Source organism: Vicugna pacos, chromosome 7, assembly GCF_048564905.1.
Source record: "Vicugna pacos chromosome 7, VicPac4, whole genome shotgun sequence".
In the NCBI taxonomy this organism is placed as follows: Eukaryota; Metazoa; Chordata; class Mammalia; order Artiodactyla; family Camelidae; genus Vicugna; species Vicugna pacos.
Window position 1 is genome coordinate 11,102,831 of NC_132993.1, and position 15,283 is coordinate 11,118,113.

Here is a 15,283-nt window from a genome sequence, read left to right on the forward strand (position 1 = left end):
AAACTAAATCCAATAATGTCTTTTGCTTTGGTAGAGTTAACACCGTACGAGTTGCTCATCTGCAGTCTGTTTTAATGCATGCGCTTGGCTAACCAAACTTTAAGAAGAAATTGATGCTAAGCTACAGAAATAAGCATCAGTGATAAGAGGGTTAGTACCATACTGGGCAGCCTTCAAAGACTAACTTTCACGAAGAACCACAGTGATGGCACCCGAAGGACGTCTACCTTTAGATACACCGTCATCCCAGTACAACTCTCCCTTGGCTTCTCTTTTATAGTCCAAGGCAATAATGAGTCCCAGGGAATTCTTCCGACTGTAAAAAAGCAATTCTCAGTTTCAGAGAATGAAGAAGAGATAGAATGATGTTGAACCAGCCTCCGACATGCCCCAGGGACAGACAACCTCAGAGTCAATCCCAGATACTGAGCGGATACTGACCCTGCATGAAAACGCGGAAGTAGGGCGTGGGTAGACAGCAGAGGTTAGCAGTGAATGAGTGTAAGAAAACGGTAGAAGGAGGCAGTTCCTGCTGAAAACTGGGTCTGTGTTAATACTAACAATCAGCACTTACTGTGCCTACCATGTGGCCAGCACTCTTCTAAGTGTCTTATATACATTAAATCATTTCTATTATCTCAGTTGACCCTTATCATAACTCTAAGAAGTTGACCTCGAACTACCACCATCTCCAGTTTACAAATGATGAGCAGAAACACAGCAGTAAGTTGCCCATGGCAACACATCTGGTATGTGTCCAGCTGAGGCTTGAACCCAAACTTTCTGGCTGTTGACTTTGAACCTATGTTGACTTCCACCGGATAACTCTCATCTCCTATATAACGTGCATTCTCTCATGCCTAAGGGAATCTACTTGAGGACAATTTCTGACTATAGGGAAGTCCTCATGCATGATTATTTTGACTATTCTTACAATCTGATCCAGTTAAAAGGTGAAAGACAATGGAATATAGAGGAAGCAAGGCTACGTTTACACTAATGAAGACTAAGATGCCAATCGTGGGCTGACTTTGAAAGGAGATGAGGAAGATTACTGACTGGAGATGTTTTCCTTTGGTTTATCCACTTTTAGTCCCTGTTTGCCTCTCCCATAACACCCTGCCCCCTGGAGCCCTCAAGCGGTCACAGCTTGGAAGAGGGAGGAGCTTACCTGACCTCTGTGGTTGTGTTTGGCTGCTGGGTGGGAAAGATGTAGCCCCCTCGCAGGTGAAGTCCTATCCTATCATCTGGCAGTAGCATCTCCACAAATTGTTTCCTCCACTGGACGGCTTCTCTCTAACCAAGAAAGGCAAAAAGATCAGACAATACGCTGTTTGGGCCAAGAGTGACCTTGAACGTGATCTGGTTCAGCTGTGACATTTTAAAGAAGAGAAAAACAGAGACCCCCAAAGTGAAGCGACTTGCCCAAGACTCCAGCCCACTCTCTGTCTTTAGATTACTCCACGCTGTGATTCCACAACCAGGCTTTAATTCCCAAGGTTATCAGAGCATAGGGCAAATAGCCAGGTTCATATAATGAAAACTGCCATAAACCCCAGTTATTCAGATTATTTCATTGTACATCTGGAAAGACCATCTTCACAGGAAAGTGCCCACAAGCAACGTAACGTCAAACCTTGGACCCTCATCCTACCCCGAGCTCCCAAGACTGCAGCCTTAGCATTCCCTCTGCTAGAGGCGGGTCTCTGAGCCAAGCAGGGCTGTCTCACTTACTGTCTCATAGTCGTACCAGGTGGCGTCTGGTATGTACGCTTTCACCGGCCCCGTACCCTAGGGAAACAACAGTAATGAGCAACCCGGGCACACCCCTCTACAGTTTGCACACCACCTCCACACGTGGTGGCAACTGCTCATCTGAACAACCCCGAGAGCTGGCTGGGATCACCCCATTCGAGGAGTAAAAGTGCAGATACTCAGGAAGAGTGGGCAGTTGGCCCAAAGCAGAGCTGTTCCGAGAAATTAAGTTATCTTTGCTTTGAGGCTCCTGAGAGAAGCAGAGAAGGTTCATCCCCTGAGTTACTTGTGTAATCTGACGCCGGGGAGACTAAAGCAGCTAGGCCCCCGGGAGAGCCTTCCAGGAGGACCACCTGCTAGTTAGTAGGACCTCTCATGAGAGGCTGTGGCTAAAATGTCAGCTCCAAGGGCCTTGGCTGTGAGTCAGGGGCCATGTCTCATGTTTGTAAACTGATCAGTATAATTTCGACCCCCTCTTCACTTCCCCACTCACCCCTGCCCCAAATCACACTTAGGGAGGGGACTGCGGTCCCTCCTACGTGCACTGCAGGGTAACAGCCTCCCCTTGCCCAGCGTGCTTCTCTCCCTCCAGGACTCTCTCCCTGCCTCTTCTCTTTTCCCAGCCCAACCTTATGACCATGTCCCCCCTGGTCAAAGGGAAACACAGGCAGGTGGCCAGCCCAAACTCACCGCATTTAAAGCCCCTGTCAATACCACGGCCCCACGTTTAAGGGAAGAAGCTCTAAGGTAATTTTGCAAAATGGAGATTGCTTTGCTTGGTAAACAGTGGGATCAAGAATTACTATTTTTCAGACTCACGGACATAGAAAACAAACTGTGGTTACCAGGGTGGAAAGAGGCGGGGAAGGATAGACTGGGAGTTCGGGATTGATGGATACACATTATTGTATGTGAGGTGGATAAACAGCAAGGACCTACTGTACAGCACAGGGAACTATATTCAATTTCTTGCAATGAGCCATAATGAAAAGGAAATTGAAATATATATATATATATATATATATATATATATATATATATATAGGTATATATGTATATGTAAACTGAATCGCTCTGTTGTATACCTGAAACTAATATTGTAAATCGACATTTCAATAAAAAATAAGAATAATAAAAAAGGAAAAAAAGTTACTATTTTTTTTCACTTCCAAACTTTCATGATCTCTCTATCATTTCTATTTATATGTAAGTTTAAACGCCGCCATAGGTGCTCAGGATCCTGCTCATTCAGCCATAGAGCCATGGGAACAAGTGTGATCGCCCGCCCCGTTGTTTAGATTATAAACACACTTCGTATAACACAGGCGTGATGAGGAGTCCAGGCCCCCACAGAAACTGCTCGTGCACCTCCCACGTGGCTGGGTCCTGGTAGAACCTGGAAAAACAGAGAGGCAGGTGGAGGCTCCAGTACGGGACAGCAGCACGGGATACGGCACCAGGGTCCTAACTACCCTTGTTGCTACTAACAGGGTAAGTGAAATTATGATGTGAAGCTTACTCGTGGACGAGGGGCCTTGCCACGGTTTCCCCCTGGGTGTGAGCTCGGTAGAAGAGGGTGTAGAGGTAGGGCAGCAGGGTGTAGCGGATGCCCAGGTAGTGCCTGGAGGAATCCAGCAGCGTCGAGTTGCTTTCACTAAAGGCAGCAGGATCCTGGTCCTAGAAGGACATGTAAGCAATTACTAAATATTTCCATCCCCTTTTTAAAGTTCCCTTATGATAAGAAGCTTTCGCAGATGGAAGTAGTCATGTTTTTTTTTTAAACTCAGAAGATGTCAAAGCATTTCCAGAACTGCAGGGAGCTTGCTCCTGCTCCTTCATTTTATAGATGAAAAACAACATTAATGATTAAATGAGTTTCCCAATGTAAAACTGCAAGGAAGTGGCAGAGTTTAAATTTGACATGTGTCTTCTGATACAAGTCTACGGCAGCCTCGGGGTGATAAAGAAGCCCCCAGAAGTTGCCATGGAGATAAGGGGGCCAGCGTGGCCCTGCTCCCTCCAGAGCTGCTCCAATTTATGTTATATATTGAGGTTTCTCATACTACTTCACTTGGCAAATAATAGCAACAAAGTTGTACTACTACTGAGAAAAGAATTTGAAACCTGTCGCCTGGAGTCACATTGCCTACCACCGTGATCTGTAATCCATCTTTCCCTTTCCATGCACTTATAGAAATCTGCCATTTTAAAATTGATGTCTAGTTTTCTATAATGTTTTCCCCATCAAAATCTGTTTCATTTTCTCTATTCCAAAAACAGTGGACTCTTATTTGTTCTCCAAGATAACGTGTGAAAAAAAGAAAGAAAGAAAGAAAGAAATCATGAAGATAGTTTTTAGCACATTTTATCCAAGAGTAAAGAAAGAATCCTTTAGATGGGAAATTTGATTTTCTTAGGACCCAGAAACAGAAATGTTCCATTAATGACAGGCAGTCATTTTGTTCATTTTCATTGTAATTTGAAAGATGTGAAAGTTACACACACCATATTTAGACCTGTCATCCTATACTGTATTAGTGGAACTGAATTTTAGAGACAATTGTCTAAATTTTTTTTTTTTTGGTTCTCTAAGACGCCCATCCCCCCCCCACATAGAACTACTCCATGAGACCACTCTCTGTCCCCAGCGTGGGGTTCATGAAAACCCCAAGGCCAAATACCAAAGAGGGTAACACTCCACAGCCTCCATCACTCTGGTCTCCAAGTCAGAAAGTCAGAGCCACACCGTCCACTATGGTGACCACATGGTCCAGGCGGCTATTAAACACTTGAGATGTGGTTAAGAAGACTGAGCAACTAAACTTATAATTTTATTTTTTGCTAATTGAAATATAAACTTAAAAACTGTATTAATGCAAAATATTTTTTCATTAAACAGTACTTTATTGTTTTGGGAAAGCTGCACTTCACTCCCAACTGCTGAAAATTTAGCATCCAAATCAACATGTACTGTCACTGTAAAAGGCACACCAAATTTTGACCTTAGTAGAAAGAAAAGAAAAGAAAACTAGCTCATTAATATTTCGTGTTAAACACCAGTTGAAATGACGATGTTACGGATGTATGGAGTCACATAAAACATACTAAGAATAATCACTCCTTTTTCTTTTCGTTTTTTACATTTACATTTAAACTTACATGTGTGGCTCTTATCACCATCCTACTGGACCACACGAATCAAGAGGGAAGGAAAACAGGCTCTGTAACCCAGCAGCCTAGGTGATCTGCATGCCGTTATCCATAACGTCCTCACAGGCCATCTCCTCAGGAAGTGCGCCCGTCCTACCTGCTCCCAGCCACTTTCTTAGAAGTTCAGAAACACTTCATCTCTGTCAAGATCACCAATGGCTAGGAAAGCCCGGGATAAAACACTTTGAAGATTGGGCCATGAATCTTTCCCAGGTTAGAGACATGTCATCGGAGAAAGTCAAGAACTTGAACTTAAACGATCATCAGTAAGTTACTCTGCTGAGCCTATTAGGAGCTAAACTGCCTAATATGAAACATTTCAATTGCAAATTATGTCATTAAAAGAAAAGGGTGTCCCATCTTACTTACTCCTGCTATCACCAAAAACGTCTCCTTAAGAGGGACTTCGAACCTACTGCTATATACTTGCCAACCAAAAATACAACTTTTTATATAGAAAAGGATATGAGTCATGAAAAGCAGCGGGAATGGTCTCCCAAACCGTTCATAGAAAGATAGAACATTGTGACAGGTGAAAAAAAACGTTCAGGTTCCTAAATCCTTCCTCTGTGCTGTCCCATATCTAGGAATAGTTCTCTTGTAATAACTGAAGTAAAATGCCAGTGGATTCCAATTGTCTCATCTTATAAAAGGTGGGAACAGAAGTGACAGCAGCACCACAGACACTTTAACAACCTTGGTGAGTTTCCAACAATAAAACCATTCAATTATATACGTACCGCTCCCAACGCACCCTCATCCCGATGCTCTGCATTTTAAGCCTATCACCCAAGATTTATCTATCCTGCTCCTGCTCTTAGGGCCACCGTGTAGGATTTTTTTCAATCCCTCTTTGAGTACAAGTAGATCATACAATCCAAGAACATTCCATCACTTCTCTTGGGGAACTTACCCTGAACCCAGGCCCATTGTGATTTCTTGATAGTGGGTAAAATGCTCCAAGCTGCATCCACCTTCTGCAGAGTTCCTCTGTGACATTTTCTGCATAACCGCAGATGTTGGCACCTACCTGGAGAATAAGCACACATACAAGCACCGTGGTCAGCGAGCGAGGAGAAAGCATTGACTGTATACCCATAGGATAAAGAAAAAGAGGATCTCTTATTCGCATCCTGCCATGTTTAAGAAGATCCAGGCTTTCAGGGAAAGCCTCCAGCCCCATGAGAGAAAGAAGCGAGCATGCATCATGGACTTACTGACAAGAGGATGGCTGACTGTTCTTTCAAGGGCTCTTCCTCAGTGTTCAGTTCCCACTTTCATACTTTGCTATTTATTGATGCTCTACTGGTGGAATTTTTCTGTGATACTAATACATGTTACTCATGGTGCCTCCTTCCCAGCTTCAGAGATTCCATGGATGGCAACCTAAAGTTAAAGTGTTGCCATCCTATCTTCAGAAGGCAACTCATATGACACATAAAAATTGGTTTTTCCCATACATATGACAGTGAGATATACTACCTTTCAGACACCCTCAGAGACTGGTAATGAAAACAATGTCAAAGGATGAAGGATGGAAGCTCCTTGGTTGGGAGTGAAACTCACCATGGGAATGCCGAAGAGGCTGAACTCAAGGATACCAGGGATGGACCATCGGAGATCATTCCATGTGGCCGCATTGTCCCCCAACCAATGACCAGCAAATTGGCCAGATCCAGCGAAAGTAGAACGGGACAAGATGAAGCTTCTTTTACTGGGGAAGATTTTCTCCATGGCCCTGAAAGGGAACACCATCAACTAAGTGCGAAGTGAGCTGTGCGTGTTGAGGACTCACCTGCACCAAGGGCAGTGATGGGCTTTCCAATCAAACTCAGAGAAAACATCAAAATACCATGAATCAGCAAACTAGTTCAGTGTTTTTAAGAGCTTCTTTCTCACTTTTGGATAGTTTCAGATCTCACAACATGACAGTACAAATCTCCACAGTCCAGTCCACCGAGGAGTTTCTCTAGGCCCCTGTTCTCTTGACTAAGTTTTCTCTATCTCGTTGGATCTGGTTGTGCTCTGCCTTTTGGGTCGACAATGCACTGGAACCAGGCTTTGGGTTCTTGGCCCCATCTTCTCCCTCTACACAAAGTTTTTCCCGTGTCCCTTGGTTCCTTGGCTTGCTGCCCACTGATAATCCTGTCAGCACAACACCAGCTCAGGTTGGAACCCTGTACTTGCCATTGGTCTAAAAAGAGAGTCTGTACACCAGCTGGGCTTCAGGTACCCAGATTCCTCTGAAACTTCATTATTAGCAATTCCCAGTGTTAGAAAATTGTAATCTATGCAAAATAATATTAGTTAGAATGAGTAAATCTCAAAAGATGACATATGATACTCTTTGTAAAGTTAAAAACAACAGAAATATAAAATACTAGTTTAATTGTATTACATATAATACATTGCATACCAAGTACAATTATATAGAAAGGAAAAAAAAGGAATTAAAAACGTATCACTTGGAAAGGTAATTGCTTCAGGATGGGGGGACTGGTGGGATAAGTTAGATGTAGGCTATTTTCCTGGCATTTATTCTACACACTCGTTTACCTAGGTACTTTATTAAAATGCCTCTTCCTCCCTTGTCCTTTCACACTAAACAGTTCACACCTTCCTTTGGATTCCAAAAGTGAACAGTCATACAGCTACAGGATGGTGCCCTCTGAGCCGCCACTGCTACTAGCTCTTTGCGAGCAAGCTCTTCTGTCTTTCCTTCCAGTACAGGGCCTGGGAAAAGTGCATCACCAGGCCCCAGGTAATTCCTCACAGACACCATCACAGCTCCCAAGTCTCCCCCACTTCATAGTCCTAAGGATGTTATGGAGAGTCTAAAAATGCAGAAATGACTTATAACCAACAAAAAAGGAGAAAATTCTGAATTAGAAGACTGGTTTCTGAAAGCAAAGTGCTCCATGCTGATGCTTTAATGACCCCCCAAAATGGGGGTAGGTTGGAGGAGAGGACTCACCCTTCAACGCTTACCCTCATTTCTCCTTTGATAGAGACTGGCAGATACTTTGTCTTTATGGCGGCTGGCTACAGGGTTTATTGCCCTCCGCAATCATCAATCGTGAAAGAAACACATGCAGCTTATAATGTGAAACTGAACCAGGGGTGAGGTTATCTGATGTTACAGTTTATTTAGAAGCAGGCCACTATGCTGACATAGATGAGATAAGTCTTTTGGTTTCCAGCTCAAAGGTAAAATCTTACTCAGAGATCCTTAAATTTCTCTTTCCCACCCCTCAAGTCTGGTCTATTTATGGTTAGGTTCCAATCTCTGAAAGGATCTGATTTTCTGCCTTCAGCCCAGGGGGAGGTGAATTTCATTCTTTGGGTAGATCAGGAACCGCTGCCCCTGAACTATACTTCCAGTTCACATGGAGCCAAATATTCATCAGATCTAAGACTTCAGTTCCCTCTGATGCCTAGATCCCACTGAGTGAAAGACTTATTTTTTAAATTTTATTCTTTACTGAAGTGTAGTTGATTCACAATATTAGTTTCAGGTGTACAGCAAAGTGATTTAGTTATTCATACACATACTTTTTTAAAAAATTCTTTTCCATTATATGTTAATAACAGAAATTGAATATAGTTCCCTGTGCTATAGAGTAGGTCCTTGTTGGTTATCCATTTTATATACAGTAGGGTGAATCTGTTAATCCCAAACTCCTAATTTATCCCTTCCCTCTTTGGTAACCATAGTTTGTCTTCTATGTCTGAGAATCTATTTTTGGTTTGTAAATAAAATTTGTATCATTTTTTTAGATTCCACATATAAGTGATATCATATGACATTTGTCTTTTTCTGTCTGACTTACTTCACCTAATATGATAACCTCTAGGTCCATCCATGTTGCTGCAAATGGCATTATTTCATTCTTTTTATGGCTGAGTAATATTCCATTGTATGTATATATCACATCTTCTTTATCAATTTATCCAAGATACATGCTCCCCAATGTTCTTAGCAGCACTATTTATAATAGCCAAGGCATGGAAACAGCTTAAATGTCATTCAAAGGATGAGTGGATAAAGAAGAGTTATTTGTTGTTAGCCAACTCTGCCTCATGCCCAAAGGCCAAGTTGTACTTATTTCCACTGTTCTCTGGGAATTTAGGCCATTTTGCCTGACCCAGGGAAGCTGGAGGGGCAGCTACTATTTTCTCATCATAGTTGCCTTTTAACTATTAACCACAGCTCTTAGAATGTATTAATCAACCCCATCACAATGTTATAGCACTTTGCCACATGGCGATATTAACAATAAAGCAATGTAAACTCTCTTTCCCTCCTCGTGTCCTTCCTAATTCTTCCTGTGTCACACCGACTCTTTACCTACTCTCCCTCCCACCTTCTGCTCTTAGACAGATGCATCTAACAGTCCAGGTAGATCAGAACAGGAAGGGATTGCAGAAAACGTTAAACCAGGTCTCTCACTTCAAAGATGAAGAAATTGGGTCTTACTCATCTAGCTTCTGTCCCAGGAAAGGTAGAGGAAGAGAAAGAAGCCAGAAAAGACAAGATAGCAAAATCAGCAATGTGTGTCCTTCTTGAAGCTTTTCTTTCTTTGAAATAAAAACTTTTGCATTTACTAGACAAGGATTCTCTCTGCCCTGGGCAATCCAGCTTTACTACAAAGTCATCAGGGCAAAATAGTGCTGGAAAACAAAATGTGCACAATCTCGGCCTCTAGAATGAGGTCCCCGGGGGCCCGACCTGCCCTTCTTCACTTCCTCAGGCCGGGTGTTTATTCAGCAGCCATGGCTTTAGTTCGCGCTCTATTCTTCAGGCTAAGGGTACAGGGGCAACTTTGCCCTCAAAAACTTTACAGGCCAGCAAGAAAAGAAAAGCTAAAAATTGTAAGAGTTTTGCATATTAAGCATATTGCAATATTAACAAAAGTAGCAGAAAGAGAGGAAAGAATGTTTCCCTAGGATTGTCAGCAAGGTTTCTAGAAATAACATCTGAGGTGAGGTTTTAAAGATAAGTGTAGATTTGCATAACGGACAGGGCAAGGAAGGCCATCCCATGCAGGGAGAACAGCACGTGCAAAGAGATGGAAGGATCAACAGCGTCTGATTTGGGGGAAATAAGCAGTTATAGGCTCCCAGAGCATAAAACAGGAGGAGTGGCAAAGAGGAGAGAAAGAGTTGAAGAAAGGGTTAGGTTACAAAGTACCAGTTAGATTTTGCTAAGGTGAGTGGATTTTATTGTAGGTATTGAAAATATCAAGCCATGAATAATTTTACGCTGAAATGAGCAGACCTGTGATTCAGAAAGCTCACTTTGACTGAAGCACAGAGCAGTGGTTTTTACACTTTAACATACATTCAATACGACCTGGGGATCCTGCTGAAAGCAGATTCTGATTTCCAAAGTGTAGGGTGAGGCCCAAGCTGCTGCATTTCTAATATGTTTCCAGGCAATGCATTAATGGTGCTGGTCCTGGGACCACACTTTGAGTAGCAAGAACAGAGGGCAGATTAGTGAGAGATAAAGCTGAAGTCAGGGACGGGAGGGTAGTCATGGGAGTGGTGTGATGCTTTCTATGAGCGATGATGATGACCTTAATTAAGAAGACTCAGTGGGGAAAAAAGGGATATGGTTATAGAAATGTTTCAGAATTAAAAGGATCCAAGACTGATTGCATGTGAGGGTGTGAGAGAAAGAAAGAACTCAAGGATGGTAACAAGTTTCTCACTTGGAAATCTGGGTGATGGAGATGGTACTGCTACCAACCACGATGGGGAATTTAACAGTTTCAAAGATGAGTAGTAAGAGTGTGGAGGCTGGACAGAAACAGGTAAGAGAGTAAGGTGAATGGTATTGGAAGTACTATAAGACAGTCAATTCGAGAAGGTCAGAGGTAGTTTTGGATATCTGGGTCTGAAAATCAGGGAGAGATCTAAGCTAGAACTACAGATTCAGAAATCATCAGAATAAATTATAGTAAGAACCAGGAGAAGCCTGAGAATTGATCCCTAAGATTCATCAATAGTGACAGAGTAAATGAAAAAGATCCAAAACTGGAGGCTGAGAAAGGGCAGCTGGGAAGAGAGCAGGGGTGACAGAATAGATGGTGTCTCGAGAACCAAAGGAGCCCAGTTTCAAAGGAGCAGCCAGTGATGCTATGGGCTGCAGGGCAGTCGAGTAAGAAAAGGGCTGAGAACCATCCCATAAGCACATCAAAGTCTGCCTGCTCCACTCCCCACCGTGGAGTTCTAGAAACACCAGAGCAAAAGGAAAGAAACGGAAGAAGACTACGATACTCTTTCATAAGCCACTGGACGTTCCCCAACAATGCTTTGAATACTTTAGTTTCCTTGCCTGTTTTGCAAATCTAATATTAGGCTCTCCTTAAGCTTAGCCCTGAATTTCTTGCTCCGTTAGGTATAATGATTGTACTTTACCACTTTCCAAGGAAGGAACTTGGCAGAGGGAGTTTGTGGGGAATGATTCCTCAATGTGCAAAGTCATCAGCAAAAACATCCATGTGGCAAGGGATGAAAAGGACTGTCTCTTTGTTAGACTTTCATAATGAGTGGCGCTGCTGCTGCTGCTGCTGCTGCTGGTGGGCGTGTGTCTTGGGGCAGAGGGGAGAATTGAGGGGAGACTGGAGCAGGCAGTGTAGGGGGCAGGGGAAGGAAGCCAGGAGGTGTGGTGTAGTATTGCCAGATAAATACAGGACACTCAGGGAAACCTCAATTTCACATAAACAATAAATAATTTTTGTATATATACGCCCAGTGCAAATCTAACTGGGCATCCTGTATTTTTATTGGCTAAATCAGGCAACCCTAGGGCGGTGACTCTGGCAGTCGGTCATAGGACCCAAGCACAGACAAATGTCCAACTGGGGACTCTAAATCCCTTGCATGTTAGAGTCTACTACTATCCTTGAAATAATGAAGTCCCTTAGTCACAAGCCAATTAAAAATAATTCTGCCCAGAAATCAAGGGGGATATGAGAAAACCTCTGGGAGGGCGGGGGTGCAGCTCAATGGTAGCGTGCGTGCTTAGCATGTACAAAGTGCTGGGTTCAATCCCCAGTACCTCTGTTAAAAAGAAAAGAAAACAGAAAACCTCTAAGTAGCCTGTAAGATCTAAGTTTCCATATTCCATAAGCACAACAAATATTTGAAAAATACATTCACAGAAGACAAGAGAAACCCTTCACATCCCACCTCCCCAAATCTGGAATTAGAGGGAAAACCAACTTACGAGTCTGTGCCTCTGGCCATGGAGTAGCCATACAGGCTGTGCACATCATAGTGGAGGCCCCAGTGAAACTCTGTGTCCATGCAGAGAGTTCTTGCAAAAAGCGAGCGGTCCAGGACTCCTGCGGGGAAATACCCGTCAGCCAGGCTCGTCTCCATCACCCAACTGTAACTAGGTAACTACCCAAGCCTTTGCTTCCTGGTTACTGCTTCCCCAGCCATCCCCACCTGGCACAATCCTTTCCAGATTTTAAATATCCTAAATGCTACCTCCTACTTGGAGCCTATGCTGAGAGAGATCATTAAAATTAATTTGCATTCCCATGAGCCCACGAAGAATGCTGCTGAACGGAGGCTAGTGGAACAGTGAGCAACCTGTTCAGAGAAAAGGTTGACCTGAGATGAGCTATAAGCAAAACACCCACATTTATCTACATCTATTCAGTCGAGAAGAATTGAGAACAGACATGAGAGCAGTGAAAGGAACATTTTCACTCTTGGCATTCGAACGAACCCCAGTTAGACTTTTTAAAAGGAAAAAGGAGATAAGACATTTGAGTGGCTTCATAAGTAAAAACTCAGATCCTGCCTCTAGAAATTACTATTATAACTGTATTTTCCCTTTCTCGTGCCTAAAATGCCCAACATTTTCTGCCTTGTGACCTGCAATTGCTTTTTCCCCCTTCTTGAAGACCAATAAACGACTGGGGGCCAGACCTGCCCTCCTTCACAAAGCCTCGCCTGTACATAGGACCTCAGTATGGGGCATAATGAGAGAAAGCCGTGAAACCAAGAAACACTGAGGTGGAGTTTCTTCCCATCAGCCCGAAAGAATCAGGGTTTGGAGTCAGAAATTAAGCTGAACTATACTGCGTAAAGAAAACACTGTCTCTGGCACAGTTCAGACTGTGGAATGAGATTCACAACTGCTTCAATTATAAGAAAAGACACTAAAATTTTCCCAGGGTCATAGTTGATTTATCTAAATCTTTGCCATACTAATGTATACTGTCCAATCCTCAAAGTGGGAGACGCAGACCAGCTACGAGGCAAAGCGGCTGGTCATACATAGGTAGACAAAGTGCTGGCAGGTAGGGGATGGGGTGCTTGACAGAAGCAAGCAGAAGGTGATGGGACTGCAGTTTTCTGCAGGGAAAAAAAGCCTCAGTTTTGGCTAAGAAGAAGATTAAGAGATTAAAGGGGAAAGACAATAAACTGATCCACAGTGAAAAAAATGGGGGGAACACAGACTGAGCAGAGAAGAATAAAGAGTAAGCCAGAGAAGCAAATAGTAGAATCTGCAAAAAGTTAAATGATTTGAAATCAAGATTCCTCCTAAAAAAGGTCTCCACTCCTGCAGTGATCAAAAGGGGCTAAAGAAATAGCTAAACCTTGATCCACGGGTTCACGTGAAGTGGACAAAGCAGCAAACTGGCAGAGGCTGGTCAGATGCTCAGCACACCTGTGTTCTCTCCCTGGGAGTACAAGCTTCTAGTTCACACTTTTGCTTGAAAATAAGCTGAGACTATGTGATTGGATTCTAGCCAACGGAGCGTGAGGAAATTAAATACACCCCACTTCCAGGCATGTCCATAAGGCTCCCTCTACCCTCTCCTTCATCCAGGAAATTGGAAACAAAGGACTCCGGGATGGGAGAACAGGTTATGGAAGTAACTAGATACCTGAGTCACTGCTTGGATGAGAGCTACACATTGCACATTAGTGTATGATGTAAGCAAAAACTAAAATGTATTGTGTTTATCCACTGAGGTGTTGGGGTTCACTTGTTTCCAGCTTCCAATTATCTCTCCCTCTCTCTCTCCCCCTCCCCCACCCCCCACATTCTTTCAAAATCAGGGACTGGAAAGTTGACTTTGATTAAAAATGGGACTTTAAAAATACACTTTAATGGAAGGCAGTCTGTACCTTAACATATGCTGATATTCTGATATTCTCTGATTATAAAATTTAAAATTGAACCACTTAAATGAGGGGTTTGGAGACTGAACAAGATGGAAGAATGTAAAACTCTACAGCCAGGGGAGGTATGGCTCCCACCGGATGCTTGCCCTTGGACGAGGGCAGCAAAAAGTCAATCAGAGACCACACAACACAGTAAGGGCTCCAGCAGGGGAGTGGTCACGGTGGTCAGGGTGTTGGTGGGGATCGGGGGGAGCCCCCTGAATGGGAAGCAGAATTGCTCTTGGCCATACTGAGTACTGTGAGGTTCTTTTAAACACGTCTCACGCCTACATCATTAGGAAACAGGTGAAAACTTACGAGGCGTGAAAGGAGGAAAGTTCAAGTTGTTCTTTTCACACTCATGATCAGAACTTTGGACAAAGCTTGATACTTCATCCATGTCCTACAAAGACACAAAATACACAAAATGCACAATGTTACTGATATATAGTTAGCTACTGAGTAACGTTTACCGAACTAGAAGCCCTGAATTTTCTTGACTTCTGCTTCATCTTTTCGGTTAGATTATATCTAGGTGTCTTCTAATTCTAAATGTTACCAGGCACATTTTACCTTTTATACACTGATTTCAAACAGTTAACTAAGAAATGGCATTCGAAAGGCTGATTCTTGCCATATAAACATGAAATTTTATTGTTGATGCTATTATTTTAATATTATTTTAAAGAACATAAGATAGGGTAATATTTGGCCTTTATAATTTCTCCTGTCTTTTATTCCACTCAGTGTAGGGCAAGAAGAAGATATATAATTAATATCATATCTATTTCTTTAAAATGGGTTAAAAATAAGTGATGCCTAATCCTGCTGAAAAAGAGTTAATTTTTTAAATTTCAAAGAAATACTCCCACCAGCTATCCCCATCCAAAAAGTAAAAGGGATTCATTAAATTATTCTCTAATGATTAAATTTTATATGAATCAGTGTGACAAGAGTAATTATAGCACCTGATAAGACAGTGTTTTTAAGTTAAAATGCAATAAATGGAGGAAAAAGCTAAACCCATGAGAAAGCAAAGGATTTTATCAAAAAGATATAACCGATTAGTAGCAGATCCAGAATTAAAATCCAAGGTTTTGAGAGGTCCAATTTACTGCATATGAAC

The 15,283-nt window shown here is 42.6% G+C and overlaps 1 protein-coding gene across 1 annotated transcript in view; it reads right to left on the reverse strand.

Moving 5' to 3' along the window:
* Positions 1-15,283, reverse strand: part of MGAM2 (maltase-glucoamylase 2 (putative)) — a 77,407-nt gene that overhangs the window by 41,917 nt on the left and 20,207 nt on the right. The window contains 9 exon segments of the mRNA XM_072965347.1: positions 228-316; positions 1,172-1,296; positions 1,735-1,791; positions 3,067-3,151; positions 3,275-3,432; positions 5,879-5,995; positions 6,532-6,703; positions 12,200-12,317; positions 14,476-14,560. Coding sequence (XP_072821448.1) covers positions 228-316; positions 1,172-1,296; positions 1,735-1,791; positions 3,067-3,151; positions 3,275-3,432; positions 5,879-5,995; positions 6,532-6,703; positions 12,200-12,317; positions 14,476-14,560 — 1,006 coding nt within the window.